This window comes from Bidens hawaiensis, unplaced genomic scaffold (genome assembly GCF_021521415.1).
Source record: "Bidens hawaiensis isolate Kalapana, Puna unplaced genomic scaffold, B.hawaiensis_p1.1 tig00003115_1, whole genome shotgun sequence".
NCBI classification, from domain to species: domain Eukaryota; kingdom Viridiplantae; phylum Streptophyta; class Magnoliopsida; order Asterales; family Asteraceae; genus Bidens; species Bidens hawaiensis.
In genome coordinates, this window is record NW_027491167.1 from 673,094 (window position 1) to 698,240 (window position 25,147).

The 25,147-nt window shown below is 39.3% G+C and overlaps 2 protein-coding genes across 2 annotated transcripts; both read left to right on the top strand.

Annotated features, from left to right (window-relative positions):
• The first annotated feature begins 1,067 nt into the window (after positions 1 to 1,067).
• LOC143622248 (proline-rich receptor-like protein kinase PERK3) lies at positions 1,068 to 3,884 on the top strand. Its single transcript, XM_077093441.1, has 8 exons — positions 1,068 to 1,183; positions 1,415 to 1,580; positions 1,664 to 1,872; positions 1,946 to 2,072; positions 2,164 to 2,235; positions 2,437 to 2,623; positions 3,183 to 3,315; positions 3,395 to 3,884. Exons 2-8 carry the CDS (start codon positions 1,433 to 1,435, stop codon positions 3,656 to 3,658), a joined length of 1,140 nt encoding a protein of 379 aa, XP_076949556.1. The 5' UTR covers positions 1,068 to 1,183; positions 1,415 to 1,432; the 3' UTR covers positions 3,659 to 3,884.
• Positions 3,885 to 10,733: 6,849 nt separating this feature from the next.
• On the top strand, positions 10,734 to 13,778 carry LOC143622249 (DNA-directed RNA polymerase II subunit RPB7-like). The gene is made up of 7 exons (XM_077093442.1): positions 10,734 to 10,858; positions 12,224 to 12,346; positions 12,430 to 12,595; positions 12,682 to 12,732; positions 12,826 to 12,891; positions 12,989 to 13,056; positions 13,411 to 13,778. The coding sequence occupies exons 2-7, from the start codon at positions 12,231 to 12,233 to the stop codon at positions 13,448 to 13,450; spliced, it is 507 nt and encodes a 168-aa protein (XP_076949557.1). The 5' UTR covers positions 10,734 to 10,858; positions 12,224 to 12,230; the 3' UTR covers positions 13,451 to 13,778.
• Positions 13,779 to 25,147: the final 11,369 nt, after the last annotated feature.

A 25,147-nucleotide genomic window follows, 5' to 3' on the forward strand; every position in this document is an offset into this window, starting at 1 on the left:
AAATAAATATTAAGTGTTTTTGATGAATATAATTACCTTTCTTTTAAACTTTTTTAAATGTTTTTAAATTAATATATTGTTAAATTTTTAATAAAGTTATTAGTTTATATTTCTAGTCACTTTTAATAAAAAACAACATTATGAATTATATTGATTTAATAAAAATATGGTAGGTTAGGTTGCTAATAAGTGTGGAAAGTTTGGGTTTGATAGGTTAGCGTGAGATAAATTAGTTTTATAGTAAAGATTAAGTTGGGTTTGTTTGTAAATGAGGATGATCATAAAAGAAAACCCATCACATGTAAGAAAAATTTCTCGCCTAGCCTGTAACCCCTATTTTGTGTCACATATAGGATTTGAACTCTTAAGTTAAACCATTTATCCACAAAAAACTTTAAACTTTTCATAACATTTAATTTGAAGCAGTCACTTTTTTCTATTTAAGGTAATAAGATTTTATTGTATACATGTAAGGTATTAAACCTTTTAGAATCCATTTGTGGATTTATGTTTTTGCCATTATCGTAAAAAATTTATCCCGGTAAAAATAATATCTCAGACACAGAGTTTAGTTACTCTTTTATTACCAATTTAACCGATCAACATTTTGTATTACAGGGTTAAAATGCAATGCTATCATCATAACTCGACCAAACTTGTCAAACAAGAAACCATTTACACAAAGACCATCTGGTTACGGCGGCAACAAATTAACTTAGTTAGTGCTAGGATCAAGCTTTCAAAATAATCTAAATTTCATTTACGTATATTTCATGCTCCATATTTTATTACCACTCTAAATTCACATAACAACATTTTATTACAAATTACTTTTCTATTACTTACAACGGGGTTCGATTTTAAAACCGATCCAACCAGTGAATCAATAAAACCGAGAGGCTATAAAAACATCTCGAAACATATGTGCAAAAGTAGAAACGATGGGGGCTAAAATGACAAGAGATTGAAAGGTGGAGGCATGAGTTAATAAAAAATAATATTATTAATAACATAAAGGCGAAAACAGGAGTTTAATAAAAAAATAATAAATAATAATAATAATAAGCAAAAGAGTGGATTGTTGATGACAGCGAGCAGAGGGTAGAAGAGAATCATAAAGCCTGGATCACATTCACTCACGATTGCTAATCAAACCACAAAATGAGCTTCCGATTGCCCACTTGTAAGTCTCTCTGATTGATTGTAAGCCTATTTCTGTTTCACTGCTGCTGTTTGATTCTTCAGTTTTTAATCCAATTGGCTTCAGCATTTGACGAGATCTAAATCAATTATGCAGATTTAATCTTAATCTTGTTTCTTCAACTGGGTTTTATTCATTTGTGGCTTAATTTTGCTCTTACTCAATTCTACATTAAATGTATGTAATATAATGATTGTTCTGTTATGGTTTTAGACATGTGAAGTATACCAAATGTCAAGAACTCTTGCAGCAATAGCGGGAGGTGCTGCAGGAGCTATGGCCTTAATCGTGTTTGTCGTTTTCGTTACATGGTTCTTCCTTTGTAATAACAGAAGCGTTGCTAGAACGTCAGAAACCGACTCTTCTGATCCCTCTCAAGGTAAGTTTTTAGCTTTGAACATTATGTTTCGAAACGAGGGAATGGTAATAATATGATTGACTGATTGTTTTGATTGTATCTAGCTGGAAGACCACAGGCGCTTCAGCTAGTTATTCGAGAAACTAGACAGTTTGAGATTGACGAATTGTCGTTAGCTACAAAAAACTTTAGTGACAAAAGTTTGATCGGTGAAGGAAAGTTCGGGGAGGTGTACAAGGGTTTGCTTCATGATGGTATGCTTGTAGCGATAAAAAGACGGTTCGCTCCACCTACTGAAGAGTTTGTAAATGAGGTAGTTATATTAATGTTTTAATACGAGTTTTGAATCCGTTACTGTTACATTGAAATATGTAACTTCTAAACAGGTGAGGTATCTGGCATCTATTCAGCACAGGAATATTGTGACTCTGTTAGGTTACTGTCAAGCAAGTGGTCAACAGATTCTTGTACACGAGTATGTACCAAACGGAAGTGTTTCGATCCACTTGTATGGTAATAATCTGTCTGCTAGTCGTTTATGTTAACTACTTTATTAATGTTCATGCATTTTTAATGTATGATATTTCATGATTTGAACATGTAGGGGCTGGTCATGTTACTAAAGAAAAACTTGAATTCAAGCATAGACTTTCGATAGCTCTTGGTGCAGCTAAAGGTGATCCTCTGCAAAATCAGTGAGCATTTTTGGCTTTCCTGGTATTAGTTCGTTTTTTTAAGATAAAACATAAAAACGCAACATTTTGTGAGTTGCTTGTGAAAAATTGAGCTGCTTTAATAATAATATTATTATTGTGTAGATTTAGAAAGAAAATGCTTTTTTCGCATGTAACTCCCATTCGTATTTTCTAATGTTCAGGTTTGGCTCACCTTCACTCGTTAAGCCCGCGCTTGGCTCACAAGGATTTCAAGACCGCAAACGTTCTTGTAGATGAGAACTTTATAGCAAAAGTTGCTGATGCGGGTGTGCGAAATTTCTTGAACCGAGGTGACTCAGCGGGCCCGTCTTCTCAAGCTAGGATTGATGAGATATTCCTTGCTCCAGAGTTGTACTCTTTTCATTAGGCTTGTAAACGAACATGAACTGAGAATGTTCGTGTCCGTTTGTTAAACTTTAAGCGGAACAAACAATCGAACGTGAACAGTTAAATGAACGGTGTTTTCTTGTTCATGTCTGTTCGTTAAGAAATGAACATTTTTGTGTTTGTTTATTAACAATATAAGCGAACGGTTCGCAAACGTAAACGAACAAACATAATTGTGCTAAAACTAGTTAAAAAGTAATGTGAAGAACAATGTGCTGGGTCTAAAAACTTATTAAAGCCAAAAAAGATAACTGTAAAATAACATAAATGAACATAAACGAACAAATGCAAGTGAATGTTCACGAACATAACTGAACAACGAGACATGTGTTCATGCTCATTCGTTTAACTAAATGAACCAAATTTTTTGTACATGTTTGATCGTTTATTAAATAAACAAACTTCCTGCCGAACTGTTCATTGAAGTTCGGTTCGTTTACAGGCCCACTTTTCTTGCGTTTTCTTATTCTTTTTCACACTTTTTTTCTGGAGTATTATTCTGAACGTTTATTGGTTACAGGGTACGAGAATTTAAACGCTTCTCTGAAAAAAGTGACATTTACAGCTTCGGTGTGTTCCTACTCGAGCTGGTAAGCGGGCAAGAAGCAGTGGAATTACTATCTTCAAACTCCAACCAAAATCTTGTTGAATGGGTATATATCTTTTTGTTCTAGATTGTTCTAGATCTTTCAAGAATTTTTCGATAAACCTTTTTTTTTTTTTCTATTGAAGGTTCAAAACCATCAAGAAGCAGGAACTATTTCTAGCATCATTGATGCACGAATGGGTAACAGCTTTACAACCGAAGGTATGGAAGAATACATCCACTTGATAATTCGGTGTGTGGAGGTATCAAGTGAGAGAAGGCCCGCAATGAGTTATGTGGTAACCGAGCTAGACCGAATACTTGAAAAGGAAATGAGTTTGACAACGATTATGGGGGAAGGAACCCCGGTTGTGACCCTTGGAAGTCAACTCTTTCGGGCTGGAAAATAAACATAATTGGGATTGGGATTTATTTATTTATTTCTATCTCCAATTTGGTGTGTGTGCTTTGTGAAATAATTCTTTTCTTTTTTTTTTGAAGGAGATTCAGCTGTTTGATAAGTGTATAAAGAACAGCTGGTTGTTTTTATTTGTTTTATTTCTCAATTGCCATTTGATTCTTGTTTATTGATTGTGAATATATGGAGGTTGAGATTGGTGTGCGATCATTGTAAATAATATTATCATTGTTTATTATTGACTCTTTATTATTTAACTGCTGGTGGCCAGCTTATCTTTATGTAATAGGAAAGGATAGTTAGAAAGAGATCATGTCCAAATAAAGTTAGTATCATCATGGAAATTGGAATCTTTATTTGATTGATATTCATCAGTAGCAAGTTGCCATCTATAGTAGTTCGATCGGTAATTAACTATGGTCAATAAGAAGTTGCTCATCTGTTCATCAGTGCATATAACTTTGCCGCCCGGTGTCAATCGCTTGATATCAACATTAAGGGTTTAAAGTTGTTTTCGATCGGTATAAAACCCACCCTTATGAGCATCATCTTTAACTCTTAGCACCAAGACACTTGGTAGCAATGCATTAACACAATAAATAACCTAGTTTTGTATTATAGGTTCTTTGTTATTTCCAACAAATATACATAATTTCTTTCACTTGTTGTTTTGGATTGATCATGTGGTGAGTTCATTATTTAATGCAAATCTACATGTGAGTTCATTGTTTAATGCAAATCTACATGTGATGTCTTTGTTTATTTCCAACAACTATATATTTTATTAGGTGGTTCATTGTATAATGCAAATCCACATGTGATAACAAGGAATCAGGTCAACAGTAAGGACACCAAGCAAATAAAGTAACAAAGCAAATGGATTGCATGTTAATAACATGAAAGGAAAACTGAACATTCTTCTCCTGCTGATGGGGTTGGTGTACGTGTACGCTGAACCATCATAGGCGTAAGCGAGTCTGGTATCTTTTACGAAACAATATTAAATGAGTTTTTCTAAGGAAGGTTTATTAACTATAGTGTTATCTCAATTAACTTTCTCACTAATATAAATATGTTAAAACTTTTAAAGCTATTCGAATGGACGGTTAAGAGGGTAGAGTTCTCTGGATCAAAGTCAATCTTATTTTTCTAAGAGTAACCCTTTATGAATATTCCATATATATAAATGTCCTTTTTTTCATTAACAATGTAAATGTGCTGTGAGCTTGTGACCGACAACTAAACCCTCACTCCAGGCTGGTTCAACATTTTTGGAGACCTAAAGTTTTCTAAATTGTTGGGGCATTTTTCAAAATGATTTGATACAAACCCTCCTCCTTTACCCGGGCTTGGGTCCGATAATAATAAACTAAAAAGCTTATAGTTGGCGGAGTTAAATTTATTTATTTTTTGGTTATTATTATTATTATTAATTTTGTGCATAAATAAACTTACACAAAACTTACCTTTCTTGCTTTACTTGATGCAAATTGTTTAATCAAATATTCATATCAAGTTCTTCAAAAAAAATCTTTCTCAGTTAACAAAATAGCTAAACCATTTAATCTTTCTTGCGACATCGTAGATCTTAAGTAATTCTTAAGTAGGTTTAACATTGAAAAGCTATGTTCAGCTGAAGCAACAATTACAGAAATAGTTAACATAATTTTATAGGCAACATATGCATTTGGAAAGAATTAAATGTTTTAATATCTACATATTTTAATAAAATAAAATAACCGAAAGTACGTGTCATTCTCTCAATCCTTTTTGGCATCAAAATCCCGCTCAAAATTTTCCTAATTCTGAGCCTAATAATCTCGCGGTGCAAAGCCCTATTTGGGTCCAAACCCATTTATTTCGGGTCATAAAGTTCCTGATTAATTAAAAGATTACATTCTAGGGTTTTTCTCTGGCCACGTTCTCCTTCGTATGTGCATTCTCCCCTTTATTCAGGTAATGATTCATAAGAGCTAATTAATCGATATCTTAGCTGATTGATTCTTAATATCATCATCTTATATTACAATTTATAATCCTAGGTTTTCAAGATTCATCTTCGTCTCTGACATAGATATATAATTTAGGTAATTAGTATTGACATGATTTGATTACTGTCAGATTTGTATATTTCCATCACATTGTTGTTATTGGTGAAATAATTACTCTTTTAACACTAGCTTTGTTGGTGAAATAACTAACCCCTCAATCCATCCAAAATACTTTAAAAATCTATTTATTGACTACAAACTTAAGTTAGTGTGGAAACTCAGAGAAGAAAATGGCAGCCTGTGAGTTCTTTGTTGCTGTCATTGGTTATGAAATAGAACAAGAGGTTTGATGGTTGATGCAACTCTATGGCTTATTTGCATAATATTGGTGTGGATTAATAAAGTTTTGCTAGCCAGAGGTTGTATTGTTGTTTTACCATGACTTATACAATCAATTATTTTGGCTCTATTTCTAACTCACTGCATGTTCATCACTAAATAAACATATATGCCAGATTAAATGTTATTCAATTTATTGCTTTGTTTATAAATTACTTTACTGTTTATTTTGCCATTCATGTTGCTTTTATTTCCATATGCCCACGTGTGAGGCATTTTTCCCCTTTGGATACGCTGAGGTTTATCGAGGAGAATTAGACTAATTGGTGATTACTTGAAAGTGATTTCATGCAATCCATTTTATTTGGCCGTTTATCATTAGACATTTTTGAATTAATGTAGGTCATATATAATATATCTTTCCCGGTTCATAGTTATATGCCACACTATATATGAATATAAAAGTTTCTCACTTCCTGACTTCAAACAGAGCAACAGATAAAATAAAATATATTTTTCGATAGAGGATTAAAGATTTCCATTAATCGTTTTCTAGAAGTTGTACCATTTGAGAGTTTTGGAGATAAAATTGAACTCCTACCAATTCATGTTTTAATCACTTATCAGAGTAAGGTGCTTTTTGACAAAGGTACACTATTTGCATTCATGAACTTTGTAAAACTAAAAGTTTTTATTTGGATATTGCGTTTTTGGAACAAACACTTTACGTGAAACAACTTATTATTGTATAAAACCGTAATAAGTATACTGTTTTCTATTTTGGTTTTAGGGTTGTGACGGTATCGCGCTTTTGGATGATACCGAAACCTTCAATGGTGGAAAGAATGCAAGCCCAGATCGTAATTTGGTTTGTGGGTATGAAGTTATCAAAAACATAAAAGCTTTTGTGGAATGGGCCTGCCCTGTGGACCGTTTCATATATTGACATTTTGACTCTTGCTGCTCGAGAGGTGTTGTTTTGGTATAACATGGCTAACACATTTGCGATAGTTCATTACTTGGTTTCAGATAAAGGGGATAATCAAGTCCGGGTTGTAAGCCTAATTTTTGTTTGACTTGTAATACTTTTTTTTTTTACATAAATATGTTCTTATGTTTTACTATAAAATTTTGCATTTATTTGTATCAAATTATTTATTGATTAATTTACACATTGACCTATCCCGTGTAATTTACGGGCTCTAAAACTAGTAACTTAATATATTATTAGGTGTGTTGGATTCTATATGTATAATCTATCTTAACATTTTTAATTATTGAAATAAATCTAAACCACCAATATCTAACTTCTCATCATGTTTCAATAAACTTTCAAGAAAAATACACTTTTTTTTTTAAATTTCTCCATTGATGGATTTTAACTTTCCTATAGTAAACATAAAACTGAAAATATTTTCAAATTCTTTAAATTGATCAAATCTATTTTTAAGAGAATTAATAGCATGATCTACAATGTACAAGAAGTAATCAGTTGTAAGCGTTCAATAGGAGTTTCACAGTTTCATTGTCAACATTTTCATCATATTTTTTATTTCTACGAATATTACGTTTTTCACGAAAAATAGGTTCAATACCAATATCTATAGCAATTTTCTTATCTGCAATCATAGCATTTTCAAACCCTTCATCTCTATATTTTTCAAAATACAAAATAAGCCTATCTAGTTGTTTAATGGCAACATCAACACACGTCTTTTGTTTGTAAGTTTTTACTAACTAAATTAATAGCATGCAAAACGTCATACCAAATAACCATCCCTAATAAAAATTCAAAACTTTCAAACTCATTAGTTGCTAAATATTTAGCATCTCTTTTGATGAAGCAGGGTTCAAAACAAAGTACATAAGTAATGTATAATTATTATTATTATTATTATTTTTTTGAAAAATGGGGGCCTAAAAATAGTGAAGGCCTCAAGCTTGGGCTTGGGCTTCATATACTGTCCAGCCGGCCCTGCCTCACTCTCGAACAAAGTTTATTATGCAAATAAAACACAATATTTGGTTAATCGCTTCGCTTAACACACTAAATATATCTCGGTGTTCTCTCTTGCAAATCAACATAAGGGTCTTAAGTTGTGAATCTAGAGATTTAAGTTAACGAACATTTTAGTCTAATTTACACATCAATAGTAAGTAAAATAAACACATGCCAACAAAATATTTATGAGAATTTTTTTTTATGAAATAAATTATTTTCACAATAATACACCGAAAAATTTGATTACTTGACCCATTTATCCTTTATATTCATGTCACAATGCTCAAAACTTGTGTTATGTGTAACAAGTTCAAGTAAACTTTTAGTTCAGTACGGTGCACCTAATTTTATTTAGATTATACGCTTTAACTTTCACGCATATTTCTCAACTAGTCTTCACAAAACCGAAAGGCGAAACCAATTAGGTATTCTTCAACACTCGGCAATTTCGCTGATCCTTGGTATAGTTTCATGTTTTGCGACTAGGTTTTAGTTACTGAGATTTAAACGGTTTGTTTGTGTATAAGTTCTTAATTTTGTTGCTCCACATGTTTACAATCTGGTGATCGTAACTAAAGGTCAATTTAAACCCTTAACATAACATCTACAAAATGATTTAAGGCCCACATTAGTGGTCTCTGCTAACAAAGAGCCCATAAACTTTTTTACCGGGTGGTCCAATAAATAGCCCCGCTCAAAATCAATTCTCGATTTCAGCATATATTTTTTTTATATTTCACCTGTAGGTAGGGCTGTAAGCGAACCGGACGTCCGGCCAGTCGTCCGTTCGGCAAGAAGTTTGTTTGTGTTTGTCCGTTTAATAAATGAACCGGACATGGACAAAAAAATTTCGTTGGGTAAGCTTAATGGACGAACACGGACAAAAGTCATGTCCGTTCAATAGTGTCCGTGAACGTCTGGTAACGTCCATTCGATTACGTCCAGTAACGTCCGTACGGATATGTTTGCGTATGTTTGTTCTTCATTAATGACAATATTAGTGTTCGTTGTCTATTAGTGTCCATTAATGTTCATATGTTTGTTTGTTCATTAATGTCCATGTGTTTGTTTGTCCATTAGATTCAATTAGTGTCTGTTTGTCCATTAGTGTTCGTTAACGTCTGTTTATAATATTAACGGACGAACACAGACAAACTCAATTTCTTAATGGACAGATACAGACATGAATTTTCATTCGATGGAGTGTTCGTGAACCGTCCGTTTGTCCGTCAAAAGCTTAACGGACGGACCCGGACAAGGTCTCTTCCCTGTCCGCCCGGTCCGTGTGCACCCCTACCCCGTAGGATAAGGTTAGAATATAAAGGGAGACAAAAATGAGAAGTGTGAGTAATATTTGTGACCACACACAAACTTCTTAAAAATAAATTAAAAATAAAAATAAAAAAATTCATAACTCCAAAATATAAATAAAAAACGAAAAAATTTTAAAAAATAAAATGCCGCCATCAATCTCGTTCAAAAAATAATAAATAAAATAAAAAAAAGTTGACGAAAATACACAATGACAAAAATGACCAAAAGACACAATTATTACTATAAAACGACACAAACGTCGCAAAATATAACACAATGCCGAACAAAATATAGCACAACGTTGAGTAATATAGCACAATATAAAGAAAAAAAGACACAATGTCAAGGGAAAAAGACACAATTAATGACGAAAATAAACACAAAACACAATGATACCGACACAATGATCTTTTTCACTCACTGTTATGTCATTTTTTTAGTACGAGAAATGCGGTGGAAACATTCTTATGTTTTACTTTTTTTGTTTTCTTGTTAAATTTTGATCTATAATCAGTGGCGTAGCTAGAAATTTTTTCATACGGTTTGAAAAATTTCGAGAGACAGAAGACCGATTGTTTATCACTTAGATTTGGGTTTTCTACGGGTTCGATATTAAAATTTTTACATACACTAATATATAACACAAAAACAAAATTTTGTATGGGTCCGACCGAACCCGTTTCCCTAAGCTCCCTAAGACCCAGGCTATGATTTTTTATTAATTGCTTTTTATTTTTTGAGGTTTTTTTGTTGCGTGCAACAAATCCTTATTATTCTCAAAATTTTCCTTTGTAGAATAACTTCACCATTCAGCCGTAACCTATTGACGTTGGTTCTGATTATCTGAATTCGACACTCACAATTGAAGATTTGAATTCACTCCGACCTTCGATCTAACGGTTAGTCTCACCGATTCTATCTTTCAATTTGATTCTAATTGTTGTAAACCCTAAATTTTAGTAAAACTGTGAAAGTAGCTACTTTTATTTGCTGCTACAATAATATAACCTTATGAATCTGGGATTAGTTTATCAGACCTTTCACTGTGTTGTCTCCTTAGCATCAAGTAAATAGTTTTAGGCTTTTAAGTGTTGGAAACCCTAAATTTTTAGGTCTAAACATAAGAACAATGGTTTCAGAACCTGACCCAGGGTTCCTTACCCGTGCACCGGTTATGCCCCGGATGTCGCCATGAATATGAATATATTGCATAAACACTCTGGTTGGAATGAAACCCGTTTTAGGAGCCGAATGTCTCAGGTTCGAGGCTCTTCTAAACTTGTTTTACTCTTTTTTTTTTGCTATTCTAAACTCGTTTTACTCTTTTTTTTTTGCTATTTTTTTAGTAAAATAGGCAAATATATAGTCAATATAGTAATTAGGTTTTATAAGTTTGTCAAGTCTCAACTGCTACCAGAAACAGAAGCTGCTTCTCAAGTCTCAACTCCTCCTCAGGTCCGCCACCTGCCCAACCCCTGCTCACTGCCTAGCTTCTCTGCTACCAGCCACCCTCTCGGCACTCCTTCTGATTTTGCCTCAACTCTTAGGTAATATTAGGGCTAAAAAACTAAAATGTCCAATTGATTGATTTTATGCAATTATATACTTAGATTGGTAATTGTATGTTGTATATTATTGTTAGATTGTGACTTTGTTATGTTAAAAACTTAAATTTTAGGGTTAATAATGCAAGAATCATTGAAAATAATGGGAAAAGGGTTTGAAGATATATATACACACACACATACGCACATACATATATAGATATAGATTTAGAGAAGAGCCGTGCTATGGAGTTATGGTTTGAGGAGAGTAACATGGTATATTTTATGGAGTCACGTCGGACCCATAACACCTCTCACTGACTCACTGAGCCATACCCGGTCAGCCTAATATACCCATGCCAATATATCATATCTATATTTCGTTGGGTTTTTGAGTGTTTGTTTTCTTAAAATGTAAGACCTGTTTTGGTAAATGACCCGCCCAAAGTGACTTATAAAACCCACCCGTTGGATCCGAAATAAAAAAACAACAGACAATAAATAACCCTAATTCTAATTCTGCTTCAGTTGCTTTGCTGAACCATAACCAATAATCTCAAGTAAGTTACTTAGCATCATCAATCTTCTAGACTTTTGATTTAAAATTCAATTACTTAGCATGAATAATCTTGTTTGTTTAGTTCATGAGATTTTGTTGCTGATTCGATTCATCTTATAATTGCAATATTTAATCATGCCCACCACCTGTTTGATGAAATGTCTCAATGCTATTTATTTAGTACCACTACCTGTGTTTTTGCTCTTGCTGCAATCAAACAAACACTTATTGCTCAATCATAGCATTTAGTTACTGTGATTTTTTTCATGTTAGTGATATATATTATAATCCTTTAAAAATTAAAACCCGCCACTCTGTGCACCTAATGTTATTTAGATTCAACGTTTTTAACTCTCACGTGCTCGACTAGTCTTCACAAAACCGAAAACCGATTAGGTATTCAATTTCACTGATCCTTGGTATAGTTTCATGTTTTGTGACTAGGTTTTGGTTCTTGAAATATTTGGTTGTATTTAGTTACTGAGTGATTTAAACTGTTTGTTTGTGTACAAGCACTTATTTTTGTTATGCCGCCATGAATTTAGTTTATTAATTCGTTTACAAATTTGGCGTAAATTTGCTATTTACTTATGTTTTGGTGTAGATATGTAATTTTAATAATGTATAAGCATTATTAAATATGAACCCGTGAATGAGATTTTGTGGAGACAGAAAGGAATTTGAAAAACTGAAGCCCTAACCTGCCCCATGTCCTGTCTTGGTCCGACCTGCTGTAGTGATAGCATTGATACAAAATTATATATTGAAATTGCGAAATAGTTTTGAATTGTACCATATTTTGTGGTTTAGGAAATATGTTTTTCCACATTGTCCTGGAACGAAACATGCAGCTTCACCCTTGCCATTTTGGTCGGGACCTTCGCGAAAAGCTTGTTGCAAAGCTCATGAAAGATGTAGAGGGTACCTGCAGGTTTCAACTTCTATACTTCACAACTGTTTTGGTGGCAAATTTAACCTAACTTATGTCTAATTTAATTTTCTTTTTATTTACAGTGGACGACATGGGTTTGTTGTTGCCATAACAGGCATAGAGAATGTCGGCAAAGGGCTTATTCGCGATGGCACGGGTTTCGTCACTTTTCCCGTCAAGTATCAGTGTGTTGTCTTTCGACCTTTTAAAGGAGAGATACTGGAGGCTGTGGTCTCCATGGTTAATAAGGTTGTTATATACTTTATGCAGAATGTTTTCTTTTTATAAAAATACATATTTGGCTAAATAAAGTAATCAATTGCCAAATTTTGCAGATGGGTTTTTTTGCTGAAGCTGGGCCTGTTCAAATCTTTGTGTCAAACCATGTGAGTTAATCCTCTTTAGCTATTTGGTAATCACATAAAGAACACGCGTGTTGATTATGAGCTCATAATTGTTCCTTTTTAATTTTCTTTTAGTTGATACCTGATGACATGGAGTTTCAGTCGGGTGATATGCCTAATTACACAACTTCTGATGGATCTGTATGAACCCATATTTATTTAAAGTTTTATATTTTATCGTTGTCATTCGGTGATGTATATTTGATTGCCATTGTCGTGTTTTTTGGGTTTTTTTCAGGTAAAAATTCAAAAGGATAGTGAGGTTCGGTTGAAAATCATTGGGACTCGATTGATGCCACTGAAATTGTATGGCATAAGTTATTTGCAAAAACACAATTATTAAAATATACGTAACTGTGGAGGTTGAATTGTGCAAAATAGTCGAGCTACTCGTGAGCTACTTGAGATCGGCTTGCTCGCTAAAAGGTTGAATTGAGCCGAGCTTAAATGGGCTTGAGCCTAAAAATAAGCTTGCTTAATAAACAAACCTGAGGCGAAGCTTTACTTATCAAGCTCAAGTAGGCTTAAACGAGCTCGACAACAAATCGTGTTTTCTTTTTATTTTTAATAATTATATGCGTTCTTTTTTTTTTACAAATTATATATATTATATCCCTTTTAAACATATTGAATTTATATAATGCGGTTGTCGCTTTGCAGTTTTGCATTGGTACGATTAAAGATGATTTCTTGGGTGTGATAAGTGATCCCGGTACAACTTCTTAATGCGTAGGACTTCTCAAGCGTTGTAGACTTGGTACAACTTTGTAATGCATGTGATACTTGTAATTTCAATAGGACATTCAGAAAATGAAATCATGCATGTACTGCTATTATATAAGCTTTGTTGCACTAACATTTGTGGGTTTTATACTTTTATATTTTGTGGTAGTATAAGATGCATTGTGAATTGTGAACTATTAACCTGTTTTAGAATTGAGCCCAAAAGTTTATTTGTTTTATTTATTATGTTTGATTTTTGTTTTTTGATTGTGAATTTATAAAGGTTTGAGATTGGTGTGTGATCATTGTAAACTATTTCCAAAAGTTACATTTAAGAGAAAGTCTCACTTCATTACTGATAAGTCTGATACAATTTGTCTATTTTGGTGTCATTAGCCTTTTTATAATAATCAAAACTCACAAGAAGCCGAAGACTTTAGGATAAGTAATAATATGGGTTGTTAGGTGTTAAGTGTACATTCATAAACTATTTTAAATAAATGGCACATGTGAGGACTCAAAAAGGCTAAAGATAAGCTTTGATAATACTCAATTTCAGTGTGTGCAAAAATTGACAATTTGTTGGTTGGTTTTGACATTTATATTAAAGTTTATAAAAATTGATAATTTGTTAGTCGGCTTTGAAATGTATATTATAGTTGGTCGGATTTTATTGGAAATAATTGAATGGTGGGCGCAATTGTATTGGCGAGAAGGAGGGCTAGCACCCAATCACCATCGAGTTGTATTGGTGGTTGGTGCCTCGCTTGCTTATGTGGCCGGTGGCTGGCACACCTCCTATGACTACAACACTCAGTCTAAACAATTTTACATGCAAGTATTAGATTGCGAATTAAATTTATAAGAAAAAAGTTTATTTAGCTTTAACCTTATCAAATAAGAAAAGAGAGTTTGGTATAAAATTGTAACATGCATTAGTAGAAAACCAGTACTATGACCCATGTGTTGCGAAGGGTTGTGGAAGAGTAACCTAAATGACTAGTAGCTTCCAAACACCACCATAAAATCAGTCGTTTAAATCAAAGAAAGTTTTAGAAGGCTCAGAAACACTAGCTCATTGTAGCTGGGAAAAAAATGCCACGTAAAAAAAACTGAACACAACAATATTTTTTGGATCATCATCGCCTCGATTTCTTTGACTTTTAACCATTTAAAACTGAAGTCATCAAGTTAGGGTGAAAATCATATATGAATATATTGAAGATTTCACAATAGAAGGTTGAGGCGAGCATCATAGCCCTCAATGTTCAACTATGCATCATCGCATCAACATCAAAGTGGGTACAACCGACTACACGTAACAATTCAAACCTCGCATGCACAATGCACTTGCTAAGCATCAGGTAAAACACCATCTAGCACAAACCGAAAGGTTTTTACAGTAGAGGGTCCATAGTCCTCAATGTTTAGGTTGTCATCCACAACACTAATTAATAACATGAAGCACAAATAGTTGATTGCACTCCCAAACACTAATTAAAGGCAAATAAATCAGGAATTAAAAACCCTAAATAGAAAACACCAAAGGTCAGCACCGTACCGACCCGGTACCGGTACCGAAAAACCGATCCCGAAAATCGTGAATTCTTAGTACCGGTACCAAAATATTCGATTCGGTACCGGGATAGTACTGGTACCGAAGGTAAAAATTCGAGAAATACCGGTACCGTATCGATCCTGAAACTCAAAACTTTGGTACCGATTCGGTACCGACAGTACCAAATCGATACCGGTACCAATCGGTACAGGTACCTAATTTGCTCATCCCTAAAGGTTCAACAAAGAAAAATAGAATACACAAATTTTTGTAACTCCATATCACCCATCTTAAAAAGTAGGGATTTAAAAACTTAAGTCAAACATAAAGACCAAATAAAACCTGAAAATAACATAGAACCAAATTGTACCCAACAACTCAACAACACCATGAAACTAAATGAAACCAGGTTCACCGTCACTTAGAGTTCCGAACTGTAGAAAGTTTTTTTCAGCTTCTACTTTTCATAAGCAAAAAAAGAATTCCAATAATAGTATTAAGTATTTCATTTTCTTTTACAAAGGTAGCAACATTTACATTATTACGTTATTACTATGAGCAATCGTAATTAAATAATTTTGTCTTTTTCTTACGTGTCGTCCAATAGTATATTGCTTCATGTGCCACATATTGCTTATGCGTTGAAGTCATGTATTTCATAAAATGTCACTTATGTCTTAGGCTAAGGTTAATGGGGCTTGGTTAAGCCTATATGAGCCAAGCAAAATCCGACACGTAGGCGATGACATGACACTGGATCAAGCCCCTCAACCAAGCCCTGAAGGGTGTAGTGGTCAGATGATCCGGGGCTTGATCCAGTTATTTATTTATTAATTTTAATATAAATATTAATATTCTTCTTCACCTTCACCACATGGCTTCTTCACCTTCACCTATCACCGGACCACCACCACCACCACGATCCGGGGCTTCTTCCTCGGATTGTTCACACCACCACATGGCTTCTTCACCTTCACCGTTCACCGGACCACCGGACCACCACCACCACCACCATAGATCACACCACCGGACCTACTCTCTCTCTCTCTCTCTCTCAAAACATACACACACTCCTCTCTCTCCCTCTTTTACGCCCCGCGGCCACAGCCACGCCGCCCAACCGCGCCCCGGCTCACCTGAGCGGTGTTCGCGAGCCACATCACCGGCCACCTGGACCGCGCCCTGTCCTTCGCGAGCCACTACTCACAGTCTTATGCTGGGTCAAGCTGGTGTTACTCATCCTTTAAAGTTTAGGTTAAAGATGTTTACATCACTATATAATAATAGTAACAATATTAGTATGAGTTATTCCAAAATGATGTAGTTAAATATATATCATTTTTCTAATTCGTTGACTCGTAAAATACTAGTTTAGAACTATGGATAAACTACACGTACACTTAACCTTATCCACACTGAAGAGGTAGGTCCCAGCAGAGCCCAGTTGGACCCGCAAGACTCACCTTGAACAGGGACGTTTGCGCAACGACCAACTGCTCCCGCAGGACCCACCATGCTCAGAGAAAACCTTACGCGCAGTACGCCAGCTGTACCCGCAGGGAAAGCCTCCCAATGGTGAAGTACCCCGCCTGTTCCCGCAGTTGCAGATACAAGCCATCAGGGAAGGCTACCCGCACTAACAGCAAGGCTACACGCACAAGGCACTAGCTACTTCAGTAGTCACATGAAGGAATGAGCAAGGCGGGAATACTCCCGCCTAAATGAGCCAGTCCGTATGCTTCTGGAATATCTTTTGTACTATACCTACTAAGGTATGGGCAAAACAGACGATCTGACCGGAACAGCCCATGAACCAATCACAGGGTGACAGCTCACCGACAACAGTACGAGGAGGGGCACCCTCTAGTACTGTTGTCATTATTAGCCGCTGCCTACTCACCAACCCTTACTATGGGACGTGCGCAGCCTACAGTTGGTGATGTACAGGCAGTTCTTCGACAAGCTAGATGACGAAGACAAAGAGCGCCTGGAAACGATCTGCGCCTCGATGGAAGGGTTCGATGGCAGCACAAACACCCCCCTGGGCATCCTATCTTTCCCCGTCACTCTTACTGACGGGAATCACTCACACACAGAAGACGTGGATTTTGTCATAATGAGGATGCCACACCACACATACGACATTCTCTTCGGAAGAGACGGGATGGCAAGATTCAACGCCGTGGTATCCTCAGTCCACGGCATGATGGGATGGCCAACAGCTGAGGGTGTAGCGATGATCACCGGCATTCCCCAGGTATGCATCGCATCTGTCTCATCTAAACCCAAACCAAAGATGGCTAAACCAACCATCACCGAGCCAGAAAGATGGGCCTTCAACGGCAAGTACCCTGACCAGGCCGTTTCCATTGGCCCAACAGTTGTTGATCCCACACGCACCTTACTCAAGCGCTTATTACAGAAAAACGCTGACATCTTCGCGTGGACACCAGCTGACATGACTGGGGTACCCCGAAGTAAGGCAGAGAATAAGCTCAAATGCGATCCGGCTGTTACGCCAATCGTACAAAAGCGCAAAGTAATGGGGCCAGAACAAACTAACTCGTGTAGAACCCAAGTCAAGGAACTCCTTGACGCAGGCATCGTACGCGTTAGTAGATATCAAACATGGGTTGCAAATCCCGTTATGGTACCGAAGAATAACAAACAATGGCGCATGTGCATAGATTTCAAGGACTTGAACAAAGCATACCCCAAAGATTGTTATCCGTTACCTGAAATTGATCTTAAAGTGGATTCGTTGGCACCGTTCCGCCTTAAATGCTTCCTGGACGCGTATAAGGGGTACCATCAAATCCACATGGCCGTTGATGATCAGGACAAAACTGCTTTTCGGACGCCCGATGGCACATTTTGTTACCAAATGATGCCATTCGGACTTAAGAATGCCGGGTCCACATACCAACGCCTGATGGACAACCAGTTTCATGCCCAAATCGGGAGGAACTTGGAAGTCTACATGGATGACTTGGTCATCAAAAGCCCTGACCCAGAAGCGATGTTGAAAGACATCGAAGAAACTTTCAACACGCTCAGGAAGATAAACATGAAGCTCAACCCGAGCAAGTGTGCCTTTGGAATGGAAGAAGGGAAGTTCTTGGGGGTCATCGTCACTAAAGATGGCTTCAGAGCGAACCCTGAAAAGGTCGAAGCCATTATCAAAATGGAATCACCTACTACCATCAAACAGGCTCAGACACTGAATGGACGACTAGTGGCACTTAATCGCTTTTTGGCAAACCACGCGGATAAGTCGTTTCCCTTCGTGTCAACGTTGAGAAACTGTTTAAAGAAAACGCACTTCCGCTGGACACCAGAAGCGGAAGCAGCTTTTTAGGAGATTCGGTCACGCTTGATCGAACTCCCAACGCTCACAGCACCAAAAGCGGGAGAGGAGTTAATCCTATACCTTTCCGCAACAGATAGAGCAACCGGGGCAGTCCTGCTAGTAGAGCGAAAAGGCATCCAGATGCCAATCTATTATGTCAGCCGTATCCTAACAGACGTAGAAACCCGGTACTCTACCCTCGAAAAATTAGTCTTAGCACTTATACACGCTTCACGCAGGTTAAGACGATATTTCCAGGGTCACCCAATCACCATTCTCTCCAACTTCAAACTTGCAAACGTTCTAGGCAAACCCGAGTTATCGGGACGCCTAGCCAAATGGGCAATTGAGTTGGGGGAGTACGCGATAAGGTATAAGCCAAGACCAGCCATAAAAGGCCAGGTTTTGGCCGACTTTATTGCGGAAGTGCCTGCATCGCGGGAAAAAGAGTGCCAGGAAGAGGCTCAACCCTCTCCAGCACAAGACATCAATGATGTCTGGCGACTCTACACTGATGGAGCAACCAGTAACGAGGGTTCAGGCGCAGGGCTGAAACTAACCAACCCAGCAGGCCAAGAATACACTTACGCTATTCGACTGGATTTTCCAAGTACGAATAACGAAGCCGAGTATGAGGCATTCTTGGCTGGGTTGAGAATTGCGCGTAAGATGGGAGTGAAAAACTTGGAAGCCCACGTGGATTCCATGTTAGTAGCCAATCAAATCAACGGGACGTACACGGCCGTGAACGACACAATGGCCCTGTACCTCGCACAAGCAAAATCCCTTATGCGCGATTTCAACGACTGCAAAGTCATACACGTCAAGCGAAGTGAAAAAAAATCTGCGGATGCGTTAAGCAAGCTTGCATCATTAGCCTTCACCCACTTAGGAAAGGATATCCGCATTGAACTCCTCGAGACACCTTCGGTCCCGCACAAGGAAATTTGTGTCATCCAAACCGGCACGGAAACGTGGATGACACCAATAATAAAATACCTTGCGGCAGGTACACTACCAGATTCAAAAGCACAGGCAAGAAAACTACGCTGTAAAGCACTGAATTATCAACTCATCGATGACATCCTTTACAGACGTAACTTTCTTGGCCCACTCTTAAGATGCGTGGACAATCAAGATGCTGACTACCTCCTAAGGGAAGTACACGAAGGCATCTGTGGAGTATACGCAGGTCCCCGCGCCGTTATAGCTAAGCTAAACAACGCGGGATACTTTTGGCCGGGGATGCATACGGATGCGCTGGCATACATCAAAAAATGCAGGTCTTGCCAGCTCTACGCACCCAACACGCACCGCCCGAAGAATGAACTTGTTCCAGTCACCTCTTCATGGCCATTTCAGAAGTGGGCCATCGATGTGACAGGCCCATTTCCTACAGCAGCAGGAAATGTTCAGTTCCTAGTGGTAGCCATCGACTACTTCACCAAGTGGATAGAAGCAAAACCCTTAGCCCAAACAACCGCGAAACATATCAAAAAATTTATTTGGGAATTTATTATTTATCGTTTTGGACTTCCACAGAATTTGGTGAGCGATAACGGCACCAACTTTGCTGACAAGAAGCTACAACAATGGCTAAAAGAACTTCAAATCACCCACACCTTTACCTCAGTGGCACACCCGCAAGGTAATGGTGAGGTGGAAAGAGCATATAAGAGCATCGTCGAAGGCATAAAGAAAAGACTCTTGGAACACAGATCCGGCTGGGTGGACGAGCTTCCGCACGTCCTTTGGGCAAACAGAACGCTGAAGAAGGCCAGTACGGGAGAAACCCCGTTCAGTCTCACTTATGGCACTGAAGCCATGGTCCCGGTCGAAATTGGCTTACCCTCACCAAGGGTCTTGATTCAGCCAGAAGACAATGATGCGGAAAGACGGTTGGACCTTATGCTAACCGAGGAACGCAAAGACTTAGCCGCAGTGCGTGAAGAGAACTACAAGCGACAAATGCAAAAGTACTACAACACACGGGTAAAACTCTGCAACTTCAATGTAGGAGACTACATACTGCGTAACAACGAGGCTTCGAACCAAGAACGCCCAGGAAAGCTGGCCCCGGTCTGGGAAGGGCCATACATTATCAAAGAAGTCCTGGGAAAGGGCGCATACCGGCTTGAAAGGCTCGATGGCACTCCCATCCCAAGAACATGGAATGGAGCTCAATTACGCAAATGTTATATGTAGATCAATTCCAAACTTGTAAAGAAAAGGCCTAGAGCCACTTCTAATGGAAATGATTCTCCTTTCACAATGTGTTGATAGCCTTACCTTTATACTTATGAACTTCCCACACTGATGTGCCGGTATTCACCGCATAAATAGGGGAAGAAGTAAGTCGTTACGTGTGGAAGGCGGCAAAACCCGCATAAACACAACGGTAAAAATTTCAAGTTTTAAGGAAAACCTCCACGCAGGTCAGATGTAAGTAAAGTTTAGCTATCCTTGTAAGTGCAAGTGACGGTCTTACCCGCACAATCACGAACAAGGAGGCAAAACTTCAACCTATTATCTACCACGTCCAAAGGTTAACTTATTCTGAACACTTAGAAAATTTCCAAGGAAAAGATGAGGAAAACTTCCACGCAGGACAGATATAAGTAAAGTTAAGCCATCCTACTAAGTGTAAGTGACGGTCATACCCGCACAATCATGAAAGAGGAAGCGAAACAAACTTATAATTGGCCACGTTAAAAAGTTAACTTATCTAAGTACTAAAGAAATTGCTAAGTTAAATCAAAACATGCGTAAAATAAACAAGGCAAGGGATTAACACAATCTTTATTCCAAAAAGTTCAAATATTACAAAGATTGCTGGGTGCATACCCGCATACAAAAGAAGCTATACAAAAACAAAAATCTACGCTAATGGTGGAGAGGGATCTTCAGGATCATGCTTTAGGACCACTTCCACTTGGACCCGCACCATCAGTAGAGCGTGGCGGTTCAAGGAAAGCTTTAAGAATAGCTAGCCCATCATCAGCAGCAGCGACTTCGTTTACCTTCTCCACCACCGGATGCGGGAAGGCGGCATACTGATTCACTGCTTGGTCATAAACAGCTTCAGTATCCACATTATACAAAGGGAAGTTGGAAGGCGAGATGCCTTTCTCAACAAACCCTAGACCAAGCAGGAAGCCGGCCTTTTCCCCATCCTCATGAGAAGCGTTGAGGGCTGTGCTCATAGCATCGTCATAAGATGTCTCCGTGAAGACCCGATGCACAACCTATAAAAAAAAAAAAAAAAAAAATACAAGTATCAAAACCTTTTCTATTTACAAAGAAAAGCGTAAAAACATGAAAAGCTTACCTGAGACAACGCTTCTCGAAGAAGCCATTCCTTGGCAACCAGAGCTTCTTGGAGGGCGGCTTGAGCTTGGGTACAGGCGCGTTCGGCTTCACTTTTATTCAGGTTGGCAAGCAACACTTCCTTTGCAGCAGCCTCTTCGACGCCCTTTAGCTTCCGCTCAGTGTGGTCAAGCACGCCCCTCTGGTCCAGGATCTCTTGGAGCTTCTTCGCGTCCTCCATCGCCAAGGCATCATGAGCCTGTTGGAGCGCCTCTAATTTAGCTTTAAGTTCCTCATTCTCGAGGCGTAGAGGCTCAGCAACAGCTTCAGTCTTGGTGGCCCTTTCAGTTGCGTTCCTAGCAGTTTCCTTAGCCAGCCGAAGCTGTTCGTTAACAGCTTGGGCAGCCTTGGAACGGGCCTCGGGACGGGCCTGAACCTCAACTTCAAGGGCCTTGAACGCCTTCTCCTTCTCCACAGCCGCGGCGGAGAGCCTCCTATTCTCTTCCCGGACAGCCCGCGCCTGAGCTACTTCTTGAATACGAGCTGCTTTTAACTTGTCGTTTTCACGACAAAGCAGCTCGACGCGCGGCTGCATCCGGGCCAGGAGAACCCGAAGCTCATTTGTTAGCCTACCCTCCTGGTAGCTAGCCATGGCTTCCCCCAACGCACCACTGGGAGCTGCGTGACGAGCCCACTCCACGTACTCCACAGGTGTGCGAAGGGTTGTTCCTCGGCGGATGTTCCATCGTGGAACATACACTTCATTGGAATCCGACACTGCAAAAAACAAAAAGCAGTTAGGAAAAGATGATATAAAAAATAAATAAAAATTAGGCCAAAAAAACCCTACGTACCTGTAGGGTCAATAACAGGCCGATAGCCGCCAAACCCATCACCTGAACCTAAGGGAAATCCGTCCAAAAGGTTAGGTAGATGGGAAGGAGGCAGAGGTTGGCCAGAAGCCCCATGCATACCTGAAGGATCGGCCGTCGTTGCCGATGACGGAGGAGGCATGGTAAAGGCCGCCGCGGCCGCCGCGGTCGCCGTTGCAGAGTCCGCAGCAAAAGTAACCGCCGGCTCAGTGAAAGATGCTGTAAAAATGGCACTGACAGCCGGCGGTGACGTCATCACATCTGGAACAGTTGGCTCAATGGAATGAGCAACTGAACCAGCGGAAGCAGGCGCAGCCGCCTGGGTCGTCGCCTCAGGTAGGCTGACCAGGCCTACCGTCATTGGCGGGGGGGTACTCCTCCCCGCTCCACCCTGGAATGCGTCAACATCCACGCCTGCACAAAGAAGAAGTATTAATGATGGAAATCTATGAAGTTAAAAATAAAGTTTGTACTTACGGGTTTTCTTGAGCCTAAAAGTGCGGACAGGCGGGGATGAACCCGATGGAGCCGGCCTCTTCACGCCGGTCACCGTTGTCATCCTGGGCTCTCCGGAGGTGACAATCGTCGCAGCCTCCGGAGCAGTGGTCTTATCACCACCGGGGTTCCCCGCCACCTCCTCGCTCTCGGCCTCTGAGTCAGACCGAGGCACTGGATCGGCAGTGGAGGCCACCTTCTCCTTCCCCTTCCCGCCGGCAGCCTTCTTCTTCCGCACCAACGGAGGACCATCTGCGGATTCCTCATCAGAACATACGATTAGAGGAATTCCAGCAGAGGTTTCAACATTGAGGGGTCGAGGGTTGAATAGCGCCTTACCTGGCCGCCTGGCGCTCAGGATCTCGTGGCCTAGCGGGTAGACCTCCACAAACCGATCTGCCGTTTGTTCTAGGATGGGCAACTCGTTCTCGTCTAGAGCACGAGTACCCATCCGAGCGGGACTGTCAGCCTCCCGCGGATGCAGGAGCGACTGCAAATCGTTCCCCTCTGAAATAAACAGGAAAAAAGTTAGAAGAGATTCTAAATCAACAAAAAGAAACAGAGCATACCATAAGGAACAGAGTTCGAACCGTATTCGAGGACGATCGGGATCTTTCGCGCATCCGCATCCTTCCACACCCGGCTCATCCCGAGCATCACCATCCCGGACTCCGCAAACCGATAAACCGGAGATTGGACCCGGGATATCTTCGAGAACCATTCCGCCTCCTGGTAGTTGGAGGCGTGAAGGCTTGGGAGAGCTTGCCCATTCTTAAATTTCATGGCAAGGGGGATGGCGCGAGCAGAGAGGTAGAAGAACTCCCTCTTCCACGAACGAAGACTGCGCTCGGTTGCGCAAATCTTCAAACCCTTGATTCGGGTTATCAGCGTATACCACCCCTGGATGCACCTCCAAGAGTAGAAGGTCATCAGGCGGTCGACGAAGGGCTCAATACCCAGAATCCGGCACACCCACTCGAAGTGGCGAATCTTCGCGATCGCCATCGGGTGCACCTCGGTCAGGTGCACACCGTGCCTCTCCAGGACACGGTACACAAACTTTGTCAATGGGAACCTTAATAAACAAAGAATGCAGCATATACCCCGATCTTGCCTCTGGGGGCATCATACACCGTCTGATGGGGTTCAGGAAACTCAGGCTCGAGAGACTCGAGCATGAACTTCCTGACGATGTACTGGTACAGATCGACAGGCAGAGCACACTGGCACTCGCCAGCAGTACTCTTGTCATCGGTGAACACCCCAGCCTCCTGGGCTGTAGCTTCGAGATCGTGAGAAGACATCTTGCAGATGAAAGAAGAAAACGATTTCGAGAGAATGCTCGACTGAAAAGTTGAGTATTCGCCGGAAATCGCTTTGAAGATGAAGAAGAAAAGTGAAAGTGTGGATTACAAAGAACCCTCTCCCCCTTTATATACTAATCGCAATTAATGCGATGAAATTAATGCGGAAGAGAGAGAAAGTGAAGGTGCAATGAAACTATGACACGTGGCAAAAAGCAAGCTGGCAACAGCTGTTGAAAGGACGCGTACCATTAATTTCGCGGCCACGCGCCCGAAAAATCGCGCCCACGCGCCTGAAAAGGCGTCTGGAATGACCATGTACTGTCACGTCACCATAACTTCCTGCACGTCCTGACACAGTCAAAAGAAACCGTCGCACGACGTTTCAGAGGTTTGGACTGTTCTTATCCTTTCACCAACTCTTCGAATTTCAAAAAAAAATTCAAAAAAAAAAAAAGATTCAAAAGTAGGCGGGAAAATACCCCTTACCTTGGCAACCAAGTAACCATAAGACGGGTGCGGGTACAGTGTCAAGGCAAAACCCTTCACATACTTAGCACCCGCAGGGAATTGACACCAGGAATACCTTGGAAATAAAGTAACCGTAAGACGAGTGCGGGTACAGTGTTAAGGCAAAACCCTTCACATACTTAGCACTCTGCAGGGAATTCAAACCAAGAAGGATCTTCTGGGCCATGCTTGCGGAAACAGGAATAACATCCCCGCATGATGGGAACGTCGAGAACTATATTGTTTGAAACTCCAAGATGAAATTGGTGGTTTTAGCATA

What these genes read in the sequence shown, in the direction of transcription:
- LOC143622248 (XM_077093441.1), top strand. Translation starts at nt 1,433, where the DNA reads ATGTCAAGAACTCTTGCAGCAATAGCGGGAGGTGCTGCAGGAGCTATG. An exon ending in AGCTCTTGGTGCAGCTAAAG is followed by an intron (nt 2,236 to 2,436) that starts GTGATCCTCTGC and finishes TCTAATGTTCAG; the next exon opens with GTTTGGCTCACCTTCACTCG. An exon ending in GAGATATTCCTTGCTCCAGA is followed by an intron (nt 2,624 to 3,182) that starts GTTGTACTCTTT and finishes TATTGGTTACAG; the next exon opens with GGTACGAGAATTTAAACGCT.
- LOC143622249 (XM_077093442.1), top strand. Translation starts at nt 12,231, where the DNA reads ATGTTTTTCCACATTGTCCTGGAACGAAACATGCAGCTTCACCCTTGC. An exon ending in AAATCTTTGTGTCAAACCAT is followed by an intron (nt 12,733 to 12,825) that starts GTGAGTTAATCC and finishes ATTTTCTTTTAG; the next exon opens with TTGATACCTGATGACATGGA. An exon ending in CGATTGATGCCACTGAAATT is followed by an intron (nt 13,057 to 13,410) that starts GTATGGCATAAG and finishes GTCGCTTTGCAG; the next exon opens with TTTTGCATTGGTACGATTAA.